A 21785-nucleotide genomic window follows, 5' to 3' on the forward strand; every position below is an offset into this window, starting at 1 on the left:
AACCAACTCTTTTGCCCTGCTCTGGATCTTCTCCATTTGATCTTTTTTTTTTCTTGAAGTGAAGTGACCAAACCCAAGATGCATATTCTGCTGTAAACAATTTTAAGAATATTTCCTCTACATATGTATAGTTATTTATTTGTCATAAGCAAGAATCCAGTTCTACACATGTACAGCTTTTCAACTTTTTTACTTTCATTCACTCTTTCATAACTTCTGTAAAGTGACAGAATTCACAGCTTATCTTAATTCATTCATCTACAATTCTATTGGAGTGCTCTAATAGTACTACTCTACGTCTTTTTATGCAGTTCCTTGGTATGATCTCTTGTTGCTTTTTCTTTGCATCTTTCAAAGAACTGCTCACCACTGGCAATGCCAATTTGTTTATGAAACATGGAGCATATAATCAAGGTTTTATGCATATCAAAAGATTGACAGGAGGAAATAAATGACTATCTGCCTGAGAACAGGTATCAACTGTGGGTCACAGTTGTGGTTACCTCTAGAAGTCTTGTAAATGACAACAGAAGAACATATGACCCACTCAATACACACCTGGATAGGGAACCCTGATCCATGGTGAGTTGTTCAGGAGGTTTGTGGTTAGATCTGTCCGAGCTTTGCTCCCCTCAGGTAAAACGCCTGCTGCTGTTAGAATGGCACACAATCCCCATGACAACACGATTGCCAGCAACACCTGGAAAGAGAAGGAAAGGTGTTAGTAATAAAATAAGCTGAATCTACTACAAGAAGCACAAAGGGCTGAAGATGACCATAAATAGGGAGGGTGTTGGAAACAGCACAAAAGGAAGAAGCACAGAGTACACAGTAATATCATATGAATTTGGAAAGATTGATAAACAAGTGTGTGGAAGGGAAGAGATCAAAAGGAATAAGGGAGTGTGCAAAAAAGTGGAAGGGAGAGAGCAAATATGAGAAAAATAACTAAATACCTGGAACAGTGATTTTCAACTTTTTTTCACTAATGGCACCCTAAACTCATATATCATACTTTGTAGCATCCCTAATCCATTTCCATGATTATCACTGTGTCAAGAAGGTATATGACAGCCATGGTTTTAATTACAATGGTGAAATGGAATCCATATGTCTTTGAAAAAGTGTGTGTTCATGTAACCACTTGCTGCAATTTCAGCTGTCAGTCAATTCAAAGAAACTTCTAATGCTGCAAATACAAATACAATCTTAAAATCTGGAAATCCTCCCCTCCAGTTTTAACATTTTGAAAAGAAAGAACAGAGAATGGGGCCAAGAGAGGATTTTCCCTCTAAGGGTTAATCCTTTGTTCTTGACACTAACTTGCTGATGTGGGAAAAGGCAAATATGTATGAAGACCAAAAACATCCTTTTCATATCTTGGAATTTTGGACAAACATTAGGTAGCATCAGGTAGAAGTAACAGGCTGGAACATAGGTAGACATAGTAGGTACTAATAGTTGGTAGGAACATTTAGTAGGAGCCGCTGGCAACTTTGCATTAGAGCTGCCGTGTCAGTGGTCTGTTATGGGTGAAACACTAAGAAGCAGAAGTGGAGTTCACCAGTTATGAAGACTCTTTTGCCATGGCCACCCCCTTGAGGGGGTTCCCAGAGGGAAAGGGTATCAGAGATATATAGAGATAGATAGATACAGACATAGATAGATAGATAAACTGATTGATTGATTGAACATTTATAATCTTCCCTTTTTTGGCTCTCTTTATGTTCATGAGTGTGGAGAACTCTAGCTAAAGAAGAGAAAAACTGAAGCAAGATTACAAAAGCCTAATTCCCTATTTAAGGGCATTCATCTTTAATCTGTGTCCAAAATACGTTAGGAGCCATTTCTAAGTGCTTTAACTTCAAAGTGCCATCAGTGAGAATTTCAGTTAACTCCTCTTCCCCTGTGAGACAATGATGCAATTGGTTTAATGTAGCTTCAATGAAAGGAATCTTCAATTAGTTTCAGTCGTGTGTTTATGCAGTTCTTGGAAAGTACCAGCTTATTTTCTTTTCCAGCGTTTTGAGATGCTTGCAAGCCATCAGTGCCCTCTTTCACTATCACTTTCCAAATTCTTTACTTCTCTTTCAAATCATTGATCTTAACAAAAGAAGACAGGATATTTCTGCTCTTATCGTACATACTACAGTCTAGTTTCTTTGTTTAAAAGCTCATAATCATCTAAGAGGTACGATAACTTAGCAGAAAAAGTTTTGCCACCCAGTAAAAGGAAACACTGTTCTTTCATCTCAACAGTTAAGAAAATATGTATTTCTTTCACTTAAAATTCTCAGGAGCTAAGAAAATATGAAATTCTTTCACTTAAAATTCTCAAGAGTTATGAAAATATGAATTTCTTTCCCTTAAAATTAGAACAAATTTCTTAAAAAGTTGATAAAAATGAGCATGACTAAGATGGTCTGCTTTCAATGTAGCTCAGAATTTTCACAATTTTGTCTAGCACAGTTTTGAAGTCATGTTCTAATGTTTTTAAAGAATAATTATCAACAATTTATCTTATTCCTAAAGTCACAAATCCTTTTAATGACTCAGCTACTGAAGGAACACTATCTGTGGAAGTTCATGCACAGAATTTCCATATGAAAATAACTGATTTCTTTAAGCTGTGACAAAAAACCTGTTCTGCTTTTTCACCATCATCAGAGTGATTAATAAACACCAATAATTGAACCTTCCCACTAATATCTGTCGAATCATCCACTTGAGTAAATACATTTCACTTTGTATTCTTTTAATCTTGTAAATATTACCCTTAATGCCAGCTAAAAACCATGAATCTATCTGCTGAAGGTACTGTCAATGAGAAAAATTTTGTTTCACCTTCTTTTCTCCGTTTTCAAACACTGTCCAGGGAGGATTTATTTCTTGGCAATTAGGTTCTATTCCTAGCAAACAGTTCTGCTTCTTAATACAGTAGCTGGCCTCTTGTCTTTTGCATTAAGTTTTTACTTTTCTTAGCATAATTCAAGGTCTGCTGTTTTCCACCATACAACAGTCTCCTGAAGTAGTCCTTGGGTATGTCCAACTGATATCTATGTTTCATAGGGAAGTGTCTCTTTAGCTGCTAGGTACCAATGCCTCATCAGACAATTTTTCTTCAAAGACAAGACATTCTCAAACAGGATCAAGTTCATCACTGCACCAAGTGAACCCCATGTGAAAGTGATAAATTTTCTTGGTTTTCTCAGATGCTTATGTCTTGCTAACTGTAAAATTAGACATCTTTTTCTCAAACATTTCCACCTCTGACTGTCACATCATCTTCAATACTGTAATCATATTTTCTCTTCTCAATACAATTATCCACAATGATCTTTTTTCACTACATATTTTCTTATTATAATACTCCTAAAGCAAGTCATGATGTTCACCACAGGTACACCACCCATTTTCCAGCAACTGATGGTTCGACATCTCTTTTAGTCTGGACAAAATTGCGTGGGGAACTTGAAATTACCATGGCCACCAGACTAGTTTACTTGGCGGCCACAGATGGCGTTGTGTGTAGCTATGGCACACTTATTTACATTCTTTACACTGCACTCGGTGGTGATACTGCAATTCTGGGAGATTCTTAGCTTATTTTGCTTAAATCTAACCCTAACTATGGCTTCTAAGACATATAAGAGTGCCAGTCGTGGTGTCAAACATAAACACCAATCCATATCGATCCAAGATAAAGTAGAACTGTTGAAAAAAATGGAACATGGTGTTTCGGTGTGTAAGCTGTGCGACATCTCCAGTATTGGTTCATCAACTGTTTATGGTATAAAGAAGCAAAGGGAGAAAATATTGAAATTTTATGCAGACAGCGATTCCAAGAAGCAAATGACGATTAGAAAAACTATGAAAAATAGTAAGAGTACTGAGCATGATCGAGTGATGATGGAATGGTTTCAAGAGCATTGGAGTGGACTTGTCAGGTAGCATGATAATGGACCAAGCTAAGTTGTTCCATAAAAAACTTAAATTACACGAGCGTGATTATAGTGAAGGATGGCTCCAAAGATTCGAGAAGCATCATGGAATTTCCATGAATAAAGTGTGTGGAGAAAAACAGTCTGCAAACCACGAAGGAGCTGTCGAGTATGTGGACGAATTTATGAAACTTGTAGCTGACGAGCATCTCGGTCCCGAGCAGGTGTATAATGCATACAAAACTGCATTATTCTAGCGATGCACACCTAGGAAAACACTGACAACAGAAGACAAAGAAGACCCCACAGGATTCAAACAGGGGCATATCTAGGGGAAATAGCGCCTATGGCAAGCACTGAAAATGCGCTCCTGTCCAAACATATGACACCATATGTTTGGATCTAGAGAAGGTATATGATAGAGTTGATAGAGATGCTCTGTGGAAGGTATTAAGAGTATATGGTGTGGGAGGCAAGCTGTTAGAAGCAGTGAAAAGTTTTATCGAGGATGTAAGGCACGTGTACGTGTAGGAAGGGAGGAAAGTGATTGGTTCTCAGTGAATGTAGGTTTGCGGCAGGGGTGTGTGATGTCTCCATGGTTGTTTAATTTGTTTATGGATGGGGTTGTTACGGAGGTGAATGCAAGGGTTTTGGAAAGAGGGGCAAGTGTGCAGTCTGTTGTGCATGAGAGAGCTTGGGAAGTGAGTCAGTTGTTGTTCGCTAATGAGACAGCGCTGGTGGCTGATTCATGTGAGAAACTGCAGAAGCTGGTGACTGAGTTTGGTAAAGTGTGTGAAAGAAGAAAGTTAAGAGTAAATGTGAATAAGAGCAAGGTTATTAGGTACAGTAGGGTTGAGGGTCAAGTCAATTGGGAGGTAAGTTTGAATGGAGAAAAACTGGAGGAAGTGAAGTGTTTTAGATATCTGGGAATGGATTTGGCAGCGGATGGAACCATGGAAGCGATATGAATCATAGGGTGGGGGAGGGGGCGAAAATTCTGGGAGCCTTGAAGAATGTGTGGAAGTCGAGAACATTATCTCGGAAAGGAAAAATGGGTATGTTTGAAGGAATGAAGGAATAGTGGTTCCAACAATGTTGTATGGTTGCGAGGCGTGGGCTATGGATAGAGTTGTGCGCAGGAGGGTGGATGTGCTGGAAATGAGATGTTTGAGGAAAATATGTGGTGTGAGGTGGTTTGAACGAGTAAGTAATGTAAGGGTAAGAGAGATGTGTGGAAATAAAAAGAGTGTGGTTGAGAGAGCAGAAGAGGGTGTTTTGAAATGGTTTGGTCACATGGAGAGAATGAGTGAGGAAAGATTGACCAAGAGGATATATGTGTCAGAGGTGGAGGGAACGAGAAGTGGGAGACCAAATTGGAGGTAGAAAGATGAAGTGAAAAAGATTTTGAGGGATTGGGGGCCTGAACATGCAGGAGGGTGAAAGGCAGGCAAGGAATAGAGTGAATTGGAACAATGTGGTATACCATGGTTGACGTGCTGTCAATGGATTGAACCAGGGTATGTGAAGCGTCTGGGGTAAACCATGGAAAGTTCTGTGGGGCCTGGATGTGGAAAGGGAGCTGTGGTTTCGGTGCATTATTACATGACAGCTAGAGACTGAGTGTGAACGAATGGGGCCTTTGTTGTCTTTTCCTAGTGCTACCTCGCACACACGAGGGGGGAAGGGGTTGTTATTTCATGTGTGGCGAGGTGGCAATGGGAATGAATAAAGGCAGACAGTATGAATTATGTACATGAGTATATATGTATATGTCTCTGTGTGTATATATATGTATACGCTGAGATGTATAGGTATGTATATTTGCATGTGTGGACGTGTATGTATATACATGTGTATGTGGGTGGGTTGGGACATTCTTTCGTCTGTTTCCTTGCACTACCTCGCTAACGCGGCAGACAGTGACAAAGCAAAATAAAAAATAAATAAATAAAATACTTCCGCCAAGGAGACTGTTTTCAGTGTGTTTGTTTGTCTGTAAGCAACTTTCAACAAAAGTTATGAACAAATTTTGTTGAAAGTTTCAGGGAAAGTCAGAAATAACACAAGGACCAATTGATTACATTTTGGGAGTGATCTGAATCATTGTCTGGATCTAGGACGCCATTATGGAAATATCAATATTTGTGAATAGCTATTGAACTAATAATGATATGAATGTGATTCAAAATGCCAACGATATGTTTTCATGGTCAAGAAATCTAAATCTTTAAGATCCAAATAATTGTCTGGATCCAGGATGCCATTACAACACTGGCACCCCCCCTTCAAGTGGTGCCCAGGGTACCTGCCCTACCTGCCATACCCAATATACGCCACTGGATTCAAACAATCTAAGAACAAACTTACCATCTTAGGGAGCTCAAACATTTAATATTTGTTTAATTTGAATTTCTAGCAGTCCATGGTATACCTTAGACACATGGGAGATGTATAATTAGTGGGTTAGAAGTGTGTTGATGAATTATTAATAAGTAACCACGGTTGGTCTGGCAAAATGGTTAATCCAACAAGGCTTTGGAACCTGAGAGTGCTGGAAAATCAGTGGTGTACCTGTAGCAGTATTACACATGTAATGTGGCACCTTGCTTAAGTGTCATCACATAATTTGATGGGAAATGTATCAAAGTTTAATAAAACATGTAAATGGAAAAGAACAGTAAAGCACAGAGACTGTTAAATTCCTTAAATTTCACCAATTTGACACTAAGGGATTTTCTTCACATGAAAAAAGGAACATAATATAGAGCAAAAACAGGAAAACTGCCAAATTTCTGCTCTTATGTAAGAGAAAAATATGGTATCTTATGATAATCTTACTCCTGGGGATAGGGGAGAAAGAATACTGTCCACATATTCCCTGCATATCACAAAAAGCATCTACGAGGGGTGGGTGCTAGATATCCTTCTCTCCTGTATTACTTTCTAAAAGGTGGGTCAGAAGAGGGAACTAAGGGAGGATTTTTTTCATCTCTCAGGTACAGTCATTTGTTCATGGTGCTCCCTTCCTCATGCAGGAAATGCTTGAAAAAGTTATCATTATGAATGAAAACTTTTGTGGCATCCCAAGGAGATATCTTCTGCACCTAGATTGAAAATCAGTCATCTAGTAGGAGAGAAATAAACTGGAGGACAGCAATGAATATAAATCTCTATAAAAAAAAAGCAGTCCTGTCTGTATGTATATAAGCTGAGGAAGCAGAAGATGCATGGCAATTAACTCCTATATGGTATACAACTGTCAATAATTCCTCCATCCCTTTGGCAGAATAGAAATTGCTAACTGCTTGGCTGATTTACTTTTTGGAAAATATTAGACATTATTATATCACATCCTCTATGAGTAGGAAGTTACTAGATGCATGACAACAAACACCAATACACAGCTGCCAATTATTCATCCCTGGCTACTGGGGTCAAACATCAAGAAAATTTGCTAAGCAATAATGTTGTGCTACAAATATGGGAGTTTTGAAGATGAAAAAACAAAAAACAATGCCATTCTGTCATTCGCCTGCAGAGGCAAACAGGCAATGGCCTGAAGGATCCAAATTTGCTTATATTTCTAAAATTTCAGATAATCTATGACACAGTATCTAGAGACACTTCTATGGTTTTATCTAGGTGAAAATTGCCAAAATAATGGACATTTTGCTTCAAAAGACATCTATCCTACCGGGAAGAGCTTGAAGATGTAGATCCGAGAGAAGCCAGTGCCAGAAGCTTTCTTGTAGGTGGGAATGGGAAGAGCTACATTTCGCAGGTACTGTGAAAACAGGATCATCAATGCCATTGTCCTGGGAGAAAGGGTGGGAGAAAAAGAGAGGTATCATAAAAACCTTACAAGGTATCTTAAAATAATATGCAAGAATCAGTATCTGATGTGGGTTTCATTAATGATCACACAACTCAGATCTCAACCAATTTACACATTCCATAATCCTGTTTGACATTTAACTATAAAACTAAAAGAAATTTCTACCAAAACTTACATGAAAGAAACACCCCAGTTTTCTGCTGCTTTGGATGCTGCCACATCAAAAAGTGAGAGTCCTACCAGTGCTACTGTAGGGACAATGGCAAGGGGAGTAATCCACTTCAGAAGGAAGCCAATAATTCCTAAAAAGATAAAAAAAGATTCAGTCCTCTGTTGGCCAGTGGACCAACAGAACATTTGTTATTCTATTTAATACATAATGAGACATTTTTGAAGGATGATTAATTGTCTAATCATACAAAAATTCATTATTCAGTGTCCCCAAGTAATTACTATACTTGATTAACCTACAATAAAATGCAATCTCCTTAATGATTAATGACATTCCAAACTCAATACAATCAATCAATCAGTCAATCTTGAAAAACCTTTAGAATCTCAAGCCAACAATTAGATGAAATAGAGGCTTTAATTTCTATTTTGGAGACTGGGAAGGAACAGAAGTAGACTGAATCCAGACAAATGTAAAACAAAGACCAAGGAATGAGCACATGAGATGGGACACCTAAAGATTGTAATGAACATAAGTAAAACATTCAACCCAGCTAAATTCAATCACCCTGGACTTAATTCCAGCCAAGATGACCTCAGCTATATGGTTAATAAGTGTGAAGGCTGGGAGATCCTACTGACAATGCAATACTGGTCCCAAGGAAACTTAGTATGGTATAATAGACATGCAAGGATGACCAATGAACTCTCCCTAATTGCCAGAGTTTGCATTTTGAGGGGAAGAACTGTGGGTCCATGTGAACAACTGGAAGCAACAGAGATAGGTTAAGGCAGAGGGGCCTCTACGGTGGACAAAACAAGTGTATGTAGAGACGGAGGGTTCAGAGGTAAAAATAAGGTGGAGTTTGTGGAAGGAGTGGTCATGATAACTGCATTCAAATATCTCTTCTAGGAGGGAAAAAGAAAATGCCATAACTCCATCAGGATCACCCACAGTACAACAACGCCAATAAGTAGTGTATACTGAAATCTGCAAAGAGAATTTCAGTTCATGAATGTGAAGACGCCAATGATTTGTGCCAGAAGGTCATGTAGTCAAAAAGTTGTAAATGTAGAAACTGAGAGGTAAATAAATGAAACATGAAAGCAGCTATAAAGAGTATAAAAAAACTGAGCAAAATGGCTTCAAAGTTGGCAGACAACATTCAACCAACAAGAATGTGTGTTGTTGTATGACAGAAAACACAATGAGAGGGGTTGGGAAGTAAGTAAGTAAGTTGTTTGCTGATGATACAGCACTGGTGGCTGATTCGGGTGAGAAACTGCAGAAGCTGGTGACTGAGTCTGGTAAAGTGTGTGAAAGAAAGCTGAGAGTAAATGTGAATAAGAGCAAGGTTATTAGGTTCAGTAGGGTTGAGGGACAAGTCAACTGGGAGGGAAGTTTGAATGGAGAAAAACTGGAGGAAGTGAAGTGTTTTAGATATCTGAGAGTGGATTTGGCAATGGATGGAACCATGGAAGTGGAAGTGAGTCACAGGGTGGGGGAGGGAGCAAACGTTCTGGGAGCGTTGAACAATGTGTTGAAGGCAAGAACGTTATCTTGGAGAGAAAAATTGGGTATGTTTGAAGGAATAGTGGTTCCAACAATGTTATATGGTTGCGAGGCGTGGGCTACGGATAAGGTTGTGCAGAGGAGGGTGGATGTGTTAGAAATGAAATGTTTGAGGACAATATGTGGTGTGAGGTGGTTTGATCAAGTAAGTAATGAAAGGGTAAGAGAGATGTGTGGTAATAAAAAGAGTGTGGTTGAGAAAGCAGAAGAGGGTGTACTGAAATGGTTTGGTCACATGGAGAGGATGAGTGAGGAAAGATTGACAGAGAGGATATATGTGTCAGAGGTGGAGGGAACAAGGAGAAGTGGGAGACCAAATTGGAGGTGGAAAGATGGAGTGAAAAAAATTTTGAGTGATCAGGGACTGAACATACAGGAGGGTGAAAGGCATGCAAGGAATAGAGTGAATTGGAACGATGTGGTATACCAGGGTCGACGTGCTGTCAATGGACTGAACCAGGGCATGTGAAGCATCTGGGGTAAACCATGGAAAGTGTTGTGGGGCCTGGATGTGGAAAGGGAGCTGTGGTTTCGGTGCATTACACATGACAGCTGGAGGCTGAGTGTGAATGGATGTGGCCTTTTGTCTTTTCCTTGTGCTACCTCGTGGGGGAAAGGGGATGCTATTTCATGTGTGGTGGGGTGGCGACAGGAATGAATAAAGGTAGCAAGTATGAATATGTACATGTATATATATATGTATATGTCTGTGTATGTATATGTATGTATAGACTGAAATGTATAGGTATATATAAGTGCATGTGCGGGTGTGTATGTATGTGTATGTGGATGGGTTGGGCCATTCTTTCGTCTGTTTCCTTGCGCAACCTCGCTAATGCAGGAGACAGCAACAAAGTATAATAGAATAGATAGATAGAAAGCACAAGCACCAACCCTGAAGCAGAAACAAATTTAAAATTATAGTTAGAGACGTATCAGACAAGGGAAAAAGACAGCCTTGTAAAGTTCAATTTCAGTGAGGTCACACACACAAGTCAGACAGTATGTGACAGAGTGAGATTGGGCTTGGGGCCACAAATACTTCTGAAATGGAGAGAAAAAGCTAGTCTCAGAAGCTGTATCAACACAGATGAAGTGAGTTCCAGATGCTTGATGGCAATTCAGGTGACCCTCACATATTTAGTTCTCCTAGACTAGTGATACCACTATGTCAAAGTTGTATTACTATGGTGTGCTTGTAAGAAAAGATTGTGGTGACAGTAGATCAGGATGGTGGAATGATTTAATAAAGTTGATCAATGAATGAAAGAAGGTAGACGGAAACTGACTATCCCAAAAATTGGATGAATGGAAGGATAAATAATGTAGAGTATCTACTCATGAAAAAAAAATCAGTGTATATATATGAATAATGGAAGGAAACAAAGACCTTAGAAATGTAATAAGTGAAAATCTAAGGAAGGATAACAAGCTATTTTGGGACCCTTTCCATCTGTATCAACGCAACTCATAAAACTGGCTTTTTCTTTCCATTTCTGCAATATTTGTGGTCTCATACCCAACGTCCTCTGTCAAACACTATCTATTGGTGCACAACTATCTGTCATATGCAAGGTGTAAAAGACAAGCCTGAAAGATTGCCTGTGACAAAGAAAAAAGTTTGTACAAGAAAGTCTGGAGTAATTCAAAAAACTTACTAGAAATGGCAGGGTATGAATAAGTAAGTAATGTACTGCTCCAGATGAATTAGAGGTCTTGAAAGTTCTGGAAAATAGAGAGACTGCAAAGGAGATAAAAACACTAATAATGCAACTAAAGAAATGACATGAAATGCTGAATGAAATTCTAAAAAGTGAATTAAAGCTACAGCTAAATAGATATGGAAAGTAAATATGGAAGCAGAAGTGAGTCACAGGGTGGGGGAGGGAGGGAGGATTCTGGGAGCATTGAAGAATGTGTGGAAGGCGAGAACATTATCTCAGAAAGCAAAAATGGGTATGTCTGAAGAATTGTGGTTCTAACAATGTTATATGGCTCCGAGGCATGGGCTATAGAGAGGGTTGTGCGAACGAGGGTGGATGTGTTGGAAATGAGATGTTTGAGGACAATATGTGGTGTGAGGTGGTTTTGATCAAGTTAGTAATGAAAGGGTAAGAGAGATGTGTGGTAATAAAAAGAATGAGGTTGAGAGAGCAGAAGAGGGTGTACTGAAATGGTTTGGTCACATGGAGAGAATGGGCAAGGAAAGATTGACAAAGAGGATATATGTATCAGAGGTGGAGGGAACGAGGAGAAGTGGGAGAGCAAATTGGAGGTGGAAGGATGGAGTGAAAAAAGATTTTAAACGATCGGGGCCTGAACATATAGGAGGGTGAAAGGTGTGCAAGGAATAGACTGAACTGGAACAAAGTGGTATACCAGGGTCGATGTGCTGTCAAAGGATTGAACCAGGGCATGTGAAGAGTCTGGGGTAAACCATAGAAAGTTTTGTGGGGCATGGATGTGGAAAGGGAGCTGTGGTTTCAGTGCATTACACATGACAGCTAGAGACTGAGTCTTTTCCTAGCACTACCTTGCACGCACGCAGGGAGAGGGGGGTGCCATTTCATGTGCGGCGGGGTGGCGACAGGAATGGACAAGGCAGCAAGTATGAATATGTACATGTCTATATATGTATATATTTATGTATGTATACGTAGAAATGTATAGGTATGTATATGTGCATGTGTGGGCGTTTATGCATATACATGTGCATGTGGGTGGGTTGGGCTATTCTTTCGTCTGTTTCCTTGCGCTACCTCGATAACACGGAAGACAGCGACAAAGTATAATAAATAAACAAATAAAAATATGAGTATATAAATGTGACAGTCTTCCAGGTGACTGAAATAAAAAAAAAATTCCAGAGAAATTATAAATATCAGCATACCTGATAAGGTATACGGTAGGAAGCTGATTAATTACACTAACAGAATTAGAGCACCCCATAAGCTTACGGGCAAATGACCACTGATAATGCAAATGACCAATTAATAGTTGCCATGCACATAGCATAATTAGCTAAAAATGATAATAGAGACAGCAATTATCATCTCTATTCCTAGCCTTCATATGCTGCAGCACATTTGTTGAAGCTTCATCAGTGCACTAAGCAAGGACAAGTAACGGGAGGAATGAGACGAGTGATAAAGTGAACTTTCACCACATAAGACAGAAAATTGATGAATATATTCAGGACCTACATATAAAGAAAATACGAATACTAATGGTCACCAACTGAGAAAGGTGAAATCAGCAAGTTAGAAAGAAATACTATATTGAGCAGAGGCTAGTATGGGGGATGATAATGAGATTACTGTTCCAACTAAGTCATGAGCAGTTCCTGAGACAGACAGAGAGAGAAGTTAAAATCTCAATGGTAAGGCTCTTCATAAGCTAGTGAAGATGAATCTCTTAAAATGTACTTTAGTTTTACAAGGAAACCTAAGACTTATTTTGTTATCCTTATCCCCTGATTTTACTGGAATGTCATCTAAAACTTTCATAATGTGCGTAATGCTTTTGGCATAATTTCTTTTGACTGTTTGAAGGATGTCTTACTTCCTTTACTTATCAAAAGGCATGAATAGATACCAGCAAGGCTCAATTACCCTCCACCCAGGTCCTAACCATACTATGCATTGTAAACAAACAAGATTATCTGTTGTTCAGCTAATGAAAACAGAAAACTATCTTATTTACTCATGTCAATACACCATGGAGTGATTATGAACATACTACTTAAGAAACACCCAATTTCAAAGAACAAGCTGTTAAATTAAAGGAAGGATCATATGCTGGGGTCACTCAGTATACCCTCATGAAGATGGCAGGAAGATTAATGGACCTTTGTGGTGCAGCAAGGTCTAATCATCAATGTGGCAAGGTTTATATGACTGGCATTGGTTAAAATGCTTAAAATACTTGTTTTTCACTCTTTAAAGTATTGCAATGATTCTGCCATCTTTGGGTATACATTTTTAGAAATCTGCTGTCCCAGAAGGGTTAATTACCCTAAGTATAACTATAACATTTAAAGATTTATATAAATTTATATAAATTGAGTAAGCATAAGCTCTATACAAAATGGAAAGTGTTTTATTAGGTTGAAATTTATGTTACTTTGAAGACTACAGTGTTCATGGTATCAAAGTCACCACTATACTGCTGTGGTAAGAGACAATATAGATAAGCCAATTTGGGTGGTAAAATTTTTCCATTTGCTTTGCTAATGGATGGAGCTACAAGAAGAACAATATGATATGAACACATATAAAGAATAAATCAGAGACATTAGTTAAAAAATTCATACTGAAGATGAGTGAGAATAAAGTTATGCATTATGAAAATGAGTGACCTGCTCTTGGTAAGCAAATGTACTCTATGGGGATGCTATGGTTCTTTTGATGTAATCCGTATTACATACAGGCACTGCACAGCACTCACAGATTTAGTTCACATATTCTACTTGCCTAAGTTCTCTTACTAGGGACTTGAAACTTACCTGTGAACCCAACAATGACTTGAAAGATGGCAGAAACAGCAATGGCACCCTGGATCTCCCTCATGCGGACCTGCCACACCTCCTCTCGCTCTGCCATAGTCATGTTGAGCAGTGGAATCTTGTCACAAGATTCAAAGGAGGTGGATAGAATGGCTATGGTGGGAACAAGGAAGCTGAAGGTACCACCTTGCACAATAGGTAACCTGAACAAAGAAGGCATAATTTACAGTATATAAAAACCATATATAAATACCAAAACATTCACAGAAAGGATGGTACTTATATTTCCCCTCTCTCTCTCTCTCTCTCTCTCTCTCTCTCTCTCTCTCTCTCTCTCTCTCTCTCTCTCTCTCTCTCTCTCAGATTGGACAAGAGCAATGTGGCTTCAGAAGTGGTAGAAGATGTGTGGATCAGGTGTTTGCTTTGAAGAATGCATGTGAAAAATACTTAGAAAAACCCATGGATTTGTATGTAGCATTTATGGATCTGGAGAGGGCATATGATAGGGAGCAGGGGCTAGAAACCCTCCCCTCCTTGTATTTGAACTTTCTAAAAGGGGAAACAGAAGAAGGAGTCATGCAGGGAGTGAGGTAGCACCAGGAAACAAAGGAAGAATGGCCCATTCGTCTGTGTATGCAATCATATACACATATATATACATAAATACCCACATACACACATATACATATCAACATATACATACACATATGTGAACATCACATACTTATGTACATATTCATACTTGTATGGATGTGGATAGGAAGCTGTGGTTTCAGTGCATTATACATGACAGCTAGAGATTAAGTGTGAACGAATGTGGCCTTTTTTGTCTTTTCCTGGTGCTACCTCACTGGAGGGGGAATGCTATTTCCTGTATGGTGGGGTGGCTATGGGAATGGGTGAAGGCAGAAAGTATATGTACATGTGTATATATGTATGTGTCTGTGTATGTATATGTGTATGGGCATTTATGTATATATATATGTGTATATGAGGGGTTGGGACATTCTTCGTCTGTTTCCTTGCGCTACCTCACTGACACATGAAACAGCAATTAAGTATAATAATAAATGGATTGAACCACGGCATGTGAAGCGTCTAGGGTAAACCATGGAAAGTTTTGTGGGGCCTAGATGTGGAAAGGGAGCTATGGTTTCGATGCATTACACATGACAACTAGAGACTGAGCGTGTCTTTTCCTAGCGTTACCTTGCATGCGCACAGGGGAGGGGGTACCATTTCATGTGTGGCGGGGTGGCTACAGGAATGGAGTGAGGAAAGATTGACAAAGAGGATATACCTGTCAGAGGTGGTGGGAACGAGGAGAAGTGGGAGACCAAACTAGAGGTGGAAGGATGGAGTGAAACAGATTTTGAGCAATCGGGGCCTGAACATGCAGAAGAGTGAAAGGTGCGCAAGGAATAGAGTAAATTGGAACGATATGGTATACCGGAGTTGACGTGCTGTCAATGGATTGAACCAGGGCATGTGAAGCATCTGGGGTAAACCATGGAAAGTTTTGTGGGGCCTGGAAGTGGAAAACCACAGCTCCCTTTCCACATCCAGGCCCCACAAAACTTTCCATGGTTTACCCCAGACACTTCACATGCCCTGGTTCAATCCACTGACAGCACATCGACCACGGTATACCACATCGTTCCAATTCACTCTATTCCTTGCACTTCCACGCCTTACACTCTCCTGCATGTTTAGGCCCTGATCACTCAGAATCTCTTTCACTCCATCTTTCCACCTCCAATTTGGTCTCCCACTTCTCGTTCCCTCACCTCTGAGACATATATCCTCTTTGTCAATCTTTCCTCACTCATTCTCTCTATGTGACCAAACCATTTTAAAACACCCTCTTCTGCTCTCTTAACCACACTATTTTTAGTACCGGACATCTCTCTCACCCTTTCATTACTTACTCGATCAAACCACCTCACACCACATGTTGTCCTCAAACGTCTCATTTCCAGCACATCCACCCTCTTCCGCGCCACTCTGTCTATAGCCCACTTCTCACAACCATATAACATTGTTGGAACCACTATTCCTTCAAACATACCCACTTTTGCTTTTCAAAATAATGATCTTGACTTCCATACATTCTTCAACGCTCCCAGAACTTTCGCCCCTTCCCCACCCTATGATTCACTTCTGCTTCCATCGTTCCATCCGCTGCCAAATCCACTCCAAGATATCTAAAACACTTCACTTCCTCCTGTTTTTCTCCATTCAAACTTACCTCCCAAGTGACTTGTCCCTCAACCCTACCGTAACTAATAACCTTGCTCTTATTTACATTTACTCTCAACTTTCTTCTTTCACACACTCTACCAAACTCAGTCACCAGCTTCTGCAGTTTCTCACATGAATTAACCACCAGCACTGTATCATCAGCGAACAAGAACTGACTTACTTCCCAAGCTCTGTCATCCACAACAGACTGCATACTTGCCCCTCTTTCCAAAACTCTTGCATTCACCTCCCTAACAACCTCATCTATAAACAAATTAAACATATATATATATATATATATATATATATATATATATATATATATATATATATATATATATATTTTTTTTTTTTTTTTTTTTTTTACTTTGTCGCTGTCTCCCGCGTTTGCGAGGTAGCGCAAGGAAACAGACGAAACAAATGGCCCAACCCCCCCCCCCATACACATGTACATACACACGTCCACACACGCAAATATACATACCTACACAGCTTTCCATGGTTTACCCCAGACGCTTCACATGCCTTGATTCAATCCACTGACAGCACGTCAACCCCTGTATACCACATGACTCCAATTCACTCTATTCCTTGCCCTCCTTTCACCCTCCTGCATGTTCAGGCCCCGATCACACAAAATCTTTTTCACTCCATCTTTCCACCTCCAATTTGGTCTCCCTCTTCTCCTCGTTCCCTCCACCTCCGACACATATATCCTCTTGGTCAATCTCTCCTCACTCATTCTCTCCATGTGCCCAAACCATTTCAAAACACCCTCTTCTGCTCTCTCAACCACGCTCTTTTTATTTCCACACATCTCTCTTACCCTTACGTTACTTACTCGATCAAACCACCTCACACCACACATTGTCCTCAAACATCTCATTTCCAGCACATCCATCCTCCTGCGCACATCTCTATCCATAGCCCACGCCTCGCAACCATACAACATTGTTGGAACCGCTATTCCCTCAAACATACCCATTTTTGCTTTCCGAGATAATGTTCTCGACTTCCACACATTTTTCAAGGCTCCCAAAATTTTCGCCCCCTCCCCCACCCTATGATCCACTTCCGCTTCCATGGTTCCATCCGCTGACAGATCCACTCCCAGATATCTAAAACACTTCACTTCCTCCAGTTTTTCTCCATTCAAACTCACCTCCCAATTGACTTGACCCTCACCCCTACTGTACCTAATAACCTTGCTCTTATTCACATTTACTCTCAACTATATATATATATATATATATATATATATATATATATATATATATATTTTTTTTTTTTTTTCTTTGTCGCTGTCTCCCGCGTTTGCGAGGTAGCGCAAGGAAACAGACGAAAGAAATGGCCCAACCCACCCCCATACACATGCCTTGATTCAATCCACTGACAGCACGTCAACCCCGGTATACCACATCGCTCCAATTCACTCTATTCCTTGCCCTCCTTTCACCCTCCTGCATGTTCAGGCCCCGATCACAAAGTCGAGAACATTATCTCGGAAAGCAAAAATGGCTATGTTTGAAGGAATAGTGCTTCCAACAATTTTGTATGGTTGCGAGGCATGGGCTATGGATGGAGTTGTGCGCAGGAGGGTGGATGTGCTGGAAATGAGATGTTTGAGGACAATATGTGGTGTGAGGTGGTTTGATCGAGTAAGTAAAGTAAGGGTAAGAGAGATGTGTGGAAATAAAAAGAGCATGGTTGAGAGAGCAGAAGAGGGTGTTTTGAAATGGTTTGGGCACATGGAGAGAATGAGTGAGGAAAGATTGACCAAGAGGATATATGTGTCGGAGGTGGAGGGAACGAGGAGAAGTGGGAGACCAAATTGGAGGTGGAATGATGGAGTGAAAAAGATTTTGTGTGATCGGGGCCTGAACATGCAGGAGGGAGAAAGGCGGGCAAGGAATAGAGTGAATTGGATCGATGTGGTATACCAGGGTTGACGTGCTGTCAGTGGATTGAATCAGGGCATGTGAAGCATCTGGGGTAAACCATGGAAAGTTGTGTGGGGCCTGGATGTGGAAAGGGAGCTGTGGTTTCGGGCATTATTACATGACAGCTAGAGACTGAGTGTGAACGAATGGGGCCTTTGTTGTCTTTTCCTAGTGCTACCTCACACACATGAGGGGGGAAGGGGATGGTATTCCATGTGTGGCGAGGTGGCGATGGGAATGAATAAAGGCAGACAGTGTGAATTGTGTGCATGGGTATAAATGTATGTGTCTGTGTGTGTATATATATGTGTACATTGAGATGTATAGGTATGTATACTTGCGTGTGTGGACGTGTATGTATATACATTGTGTATGGGGGTGGGTTGGGCCATTTCTTTCGTCTGTTTCCTTGCGCTACCTCGCAAACGCGGGAGACAGCGACAAAGCAAAATAAAATATATATATATATATATATATATATATATATATATTTTTTTTTTTTCCTTTGTCGCTGTCTCCCGCGTTTGCGAGGTAGCGCAAGGAAACAGACGAAAGAAAATGGCCCAACCCACCCCCATACACATGTATATACATACGTCCACACACGCAAATATACATACCTACACAGCTTTCCATGGTTTACCCCAGACGCTTCACATGCCCTGATTCAATCCACTGACAGCACGTCAACCCCGGTATACCACATCGCTCCAATTCACTCTATTCCTTGCCCTCCTTTCACCCTCCTGCATGTTCAGTCCCCGATCACACAAAATCTTTTTCACTCCATCTTTCCACCTCCAATTTGGTCTCCCTCTTCTCCTCGTTCCCTCCACCTCCGACACATATATCCTCTTGGTCAATCTTTCCTCACTCATTCTCTCCATGTGCCCAAACCATTTCAAAACACCCTCTTCTGCTCTCTCAACCACGCTCTTTTTATTTCCACACATCTCTCTCACCCTTACGTTACTTACTCGATCAAACCACCTCACACCACACATTGTCCTCAAACATCTCATTTCCAGCACATCCATCCTCCTGCGCACCACTCTATCCATAGCCCACGCCTCGCAACCATACAACATTGTTGGAACCACTATTCCTTCAAACATACCCATTTTTGCTTTCCGAGATAATGTTCTCAACTTCCACACATTCTTCAAGGCTCCAAGAATTTTCGCCCCCTCCCCCATCCTATGATCCACTTCCGCTTCCATGGTTCCATCCGCTGCCAGATCCACTCCCAGATATCTAAAACACTTTACTTCCTCCAGTTTTTCTCCATTCAAACTCACCTCCCAATTGACTTGACCCTCAACCCTACTGTACCTAATAACCTTGCTCTTATTCACATTTACTCTTAACTTTCTTCTTTCACACACTTTACCAAACTCAGTCACCAGCTTCTGCAGTTTCTCACATGAATCAGCCACCAGCGCTGTATCATCAGCGAACAACAACTGACTCGCTTCCCAAGCTCTCTCATCCCCAACAGACTTCATACTTGCCCCTCTTTCCAAAACTCTTGCATTCACCTCCCTAACAACCCCATCCATAAACAAATTAAACAACCATGGAGACATCACACACCCCTGCCGCAAACCTACATTCACTGAGAACCAATCACTTTCCTCTCTTCCTACACGTACACATGCCTTACATCCTCGATAAAAACTTTTCACTGCTTCTAACAACTTGCCTCCCACACCATATATTCTTAATACCTTCCACAGAGCATCTCTATCAACTCTATCATATGCCTTCTCCAGATCCATAAATGCTACATACAAATCCATTTGCTTTTCTAAGTATTTCTCACATACATTCTTCAAAGCAAACACCTGATCCACACATCCTCTACCACTTCTGAAACCACACTGCTCTTCCCCAATCTGATGCTCTGTACATGCCTTCACCCTCTCAATCAATACCCTCCCATATAATTTACCAGGGATACTCAACAAACTTATACCTCTGTAATTTGAGCACTCACTCTTATCCCCTTTGCCTTTGTACAATGGCACTATGCACGCATTCCGCCAATCCTCAGGCACCTCACCATGAGTCATACATACATTAAATAACCTTACCAACCAGTCAACAATACAGTCACCCCCTTTTTTAATAAATTCCACTGCAATACCATCCAAACCTGCTGCCTTGCCGGCTTTCATCTTCCGCAAAGCTTTTACTACCTCTTCTCTGTTTACCAAATCATTTTCCCTAACCCTCTCACTTTGCACACCACCTCGACCAAAACACCCTATATCTGCCACTATATCATCAAACACATTCAACAAACCTTCAAAATACTCACTCCATCTCCTTCTCACATCACCACTACTTGTTATCACCTCCCCATTTGCGCCCTTCACTGAAGTTCCCATTTGCTCCCTTGTCTTACGCACTTTATTTACCTCCTTCCAGAACATCTTTTTATTCTCCCTAAAATTTAATGATACTCTCTCACCCCAACTCTCATTTGCCCTTTTTTTCACCTCTTGCACCTTTCTCTTGACCTCCTGTCTCTTTCTTTTATACATCTCCCACTCAATTGCATTTTTTCCCTGCAAAAATCGTCCAAATGCCTCTCTCTTCTCTTTCACTAATACTCTTACTTCTTCATCCCACCACTCACTACCCTTTCTAATCAACCCATCTCCCACTCTTCTCATGCCACAAGCATCTTTTGCGCAATCCATCACTGATTCCCTAAATACATCCCATTCCTCCCCCACTCCCCTTACTTCCATTGTTCTCACCTTTTTCCATTCTGTACTCATTCTCTCCTGGTACTTCCTCACACAAGTCTCCTTCCCAAGCTCACTAACTCTCACCACCCTCTTCATATATATATATATCGAGGATGTAAGGCATGTGTACGTGTAGGAAGAGAGGAAAGTGATTGGTTCTCAGTGAATGTAGGTTTGCGGCAGGGGTGTGTGATGTCTCCATGGTTGTTTAATTTGTTTATGGATGGGGTTGTTAGGGAGGTAAATGCAAGAGTTTTGGAAAGAGGGGCAAGTATGAAGTCTGTTGGGGATGAGAGAGCTTGGGAAGTGAGTCAGTTGTTGTTCGCTGATGATACAGCTCTGGTGGCTGATTCATGTGAGAAACTGCAGAAGCTGGTGACTGAGTTTGGTAAAGTGTGTGGAAGAAGAAAGTTAAGAGTAAATGTGAATAAGAGCAAGGTTATTAGGTACAGTAGGGTTGAGGGTCAAGTCAATTGGGAGGTGAGTTTGAATGGAGAAAAACTGGAGGAAGTGAAGTGTTTTAGATATCTGGGAGTGGATCTGGCAGCGGATGGAACCATGGAAGCGGAAGTGGATCATAGGATGGGGGAGGGGGCGAAAATTCTGGGGGCCTTGAAGAATGTGTGGAAGTCGAGAACATTATCTCGGAAAGCAAAAATGGGTATGTTTGAAGGAATAGTGGTTCCAACAATGTTGTATGGTTGCGAGGCGTGGGCTATGGATAGAGTTGTGTGCAGGAGGGTGGATGTGCTGGAAATGAGATGTTTGAGGACAATGTGTGGTGTGAGGTGGTTTGATCGAGTGAGTAACGTAAGGGTATGAGA

General features: G+C 40.6%; 1 protein-coding gene across 4 annotated transcripts in view; it reads right to left on the reverse strand.

Annotated features, from left to right (window-relative positions):
• Positions 1-21785, reverse strand: part of LOC139760256 (solute carrier family 23 member 1-like) — a 268117-nt gene that overhangs the window by 155816 nt on the left and 90516 nt on the right. For all 4 annotated transcript variants that reach the window (XM_071683190.1, XM_071683188.1, XM_071683189.1 and 1 more), the window contains 4 exons: positions 14025-14227; positions 7952-8078; positions 7636-7756; positions 559-700 (listed from right to left, as the gene is read on the reverse strand). In XM_071683190.1, the coding sequence (XP_071539291.1) occupies positions 559-700; positions 7636-7756; positions 7952-8078; positions 14025-14227 (593 nt within the window). The remainder of the gene's footprint in view (positions 1-558; positions 701-7635; positions 7757-7951; positions 8079-14024; positions 14228-21785) is intronic.

The sequence above is a fragment of the Panulirus ornatus genome, chromosome 36 (genome assembly GCF_036320965.1).
Source record: "Panulirus ornatus isolate Po-2019 chromosome 36, ASM3632096v1, whole genome shotgun sequence".
In the NCBI taxonomy this organism is placed as follows: domain Eukaryota; kingdom Metazoa; phylum Arthropoda; class Malacostraca; order Decapoda; family Palinuridae; genus Panulirus; species Panulirus ornatus.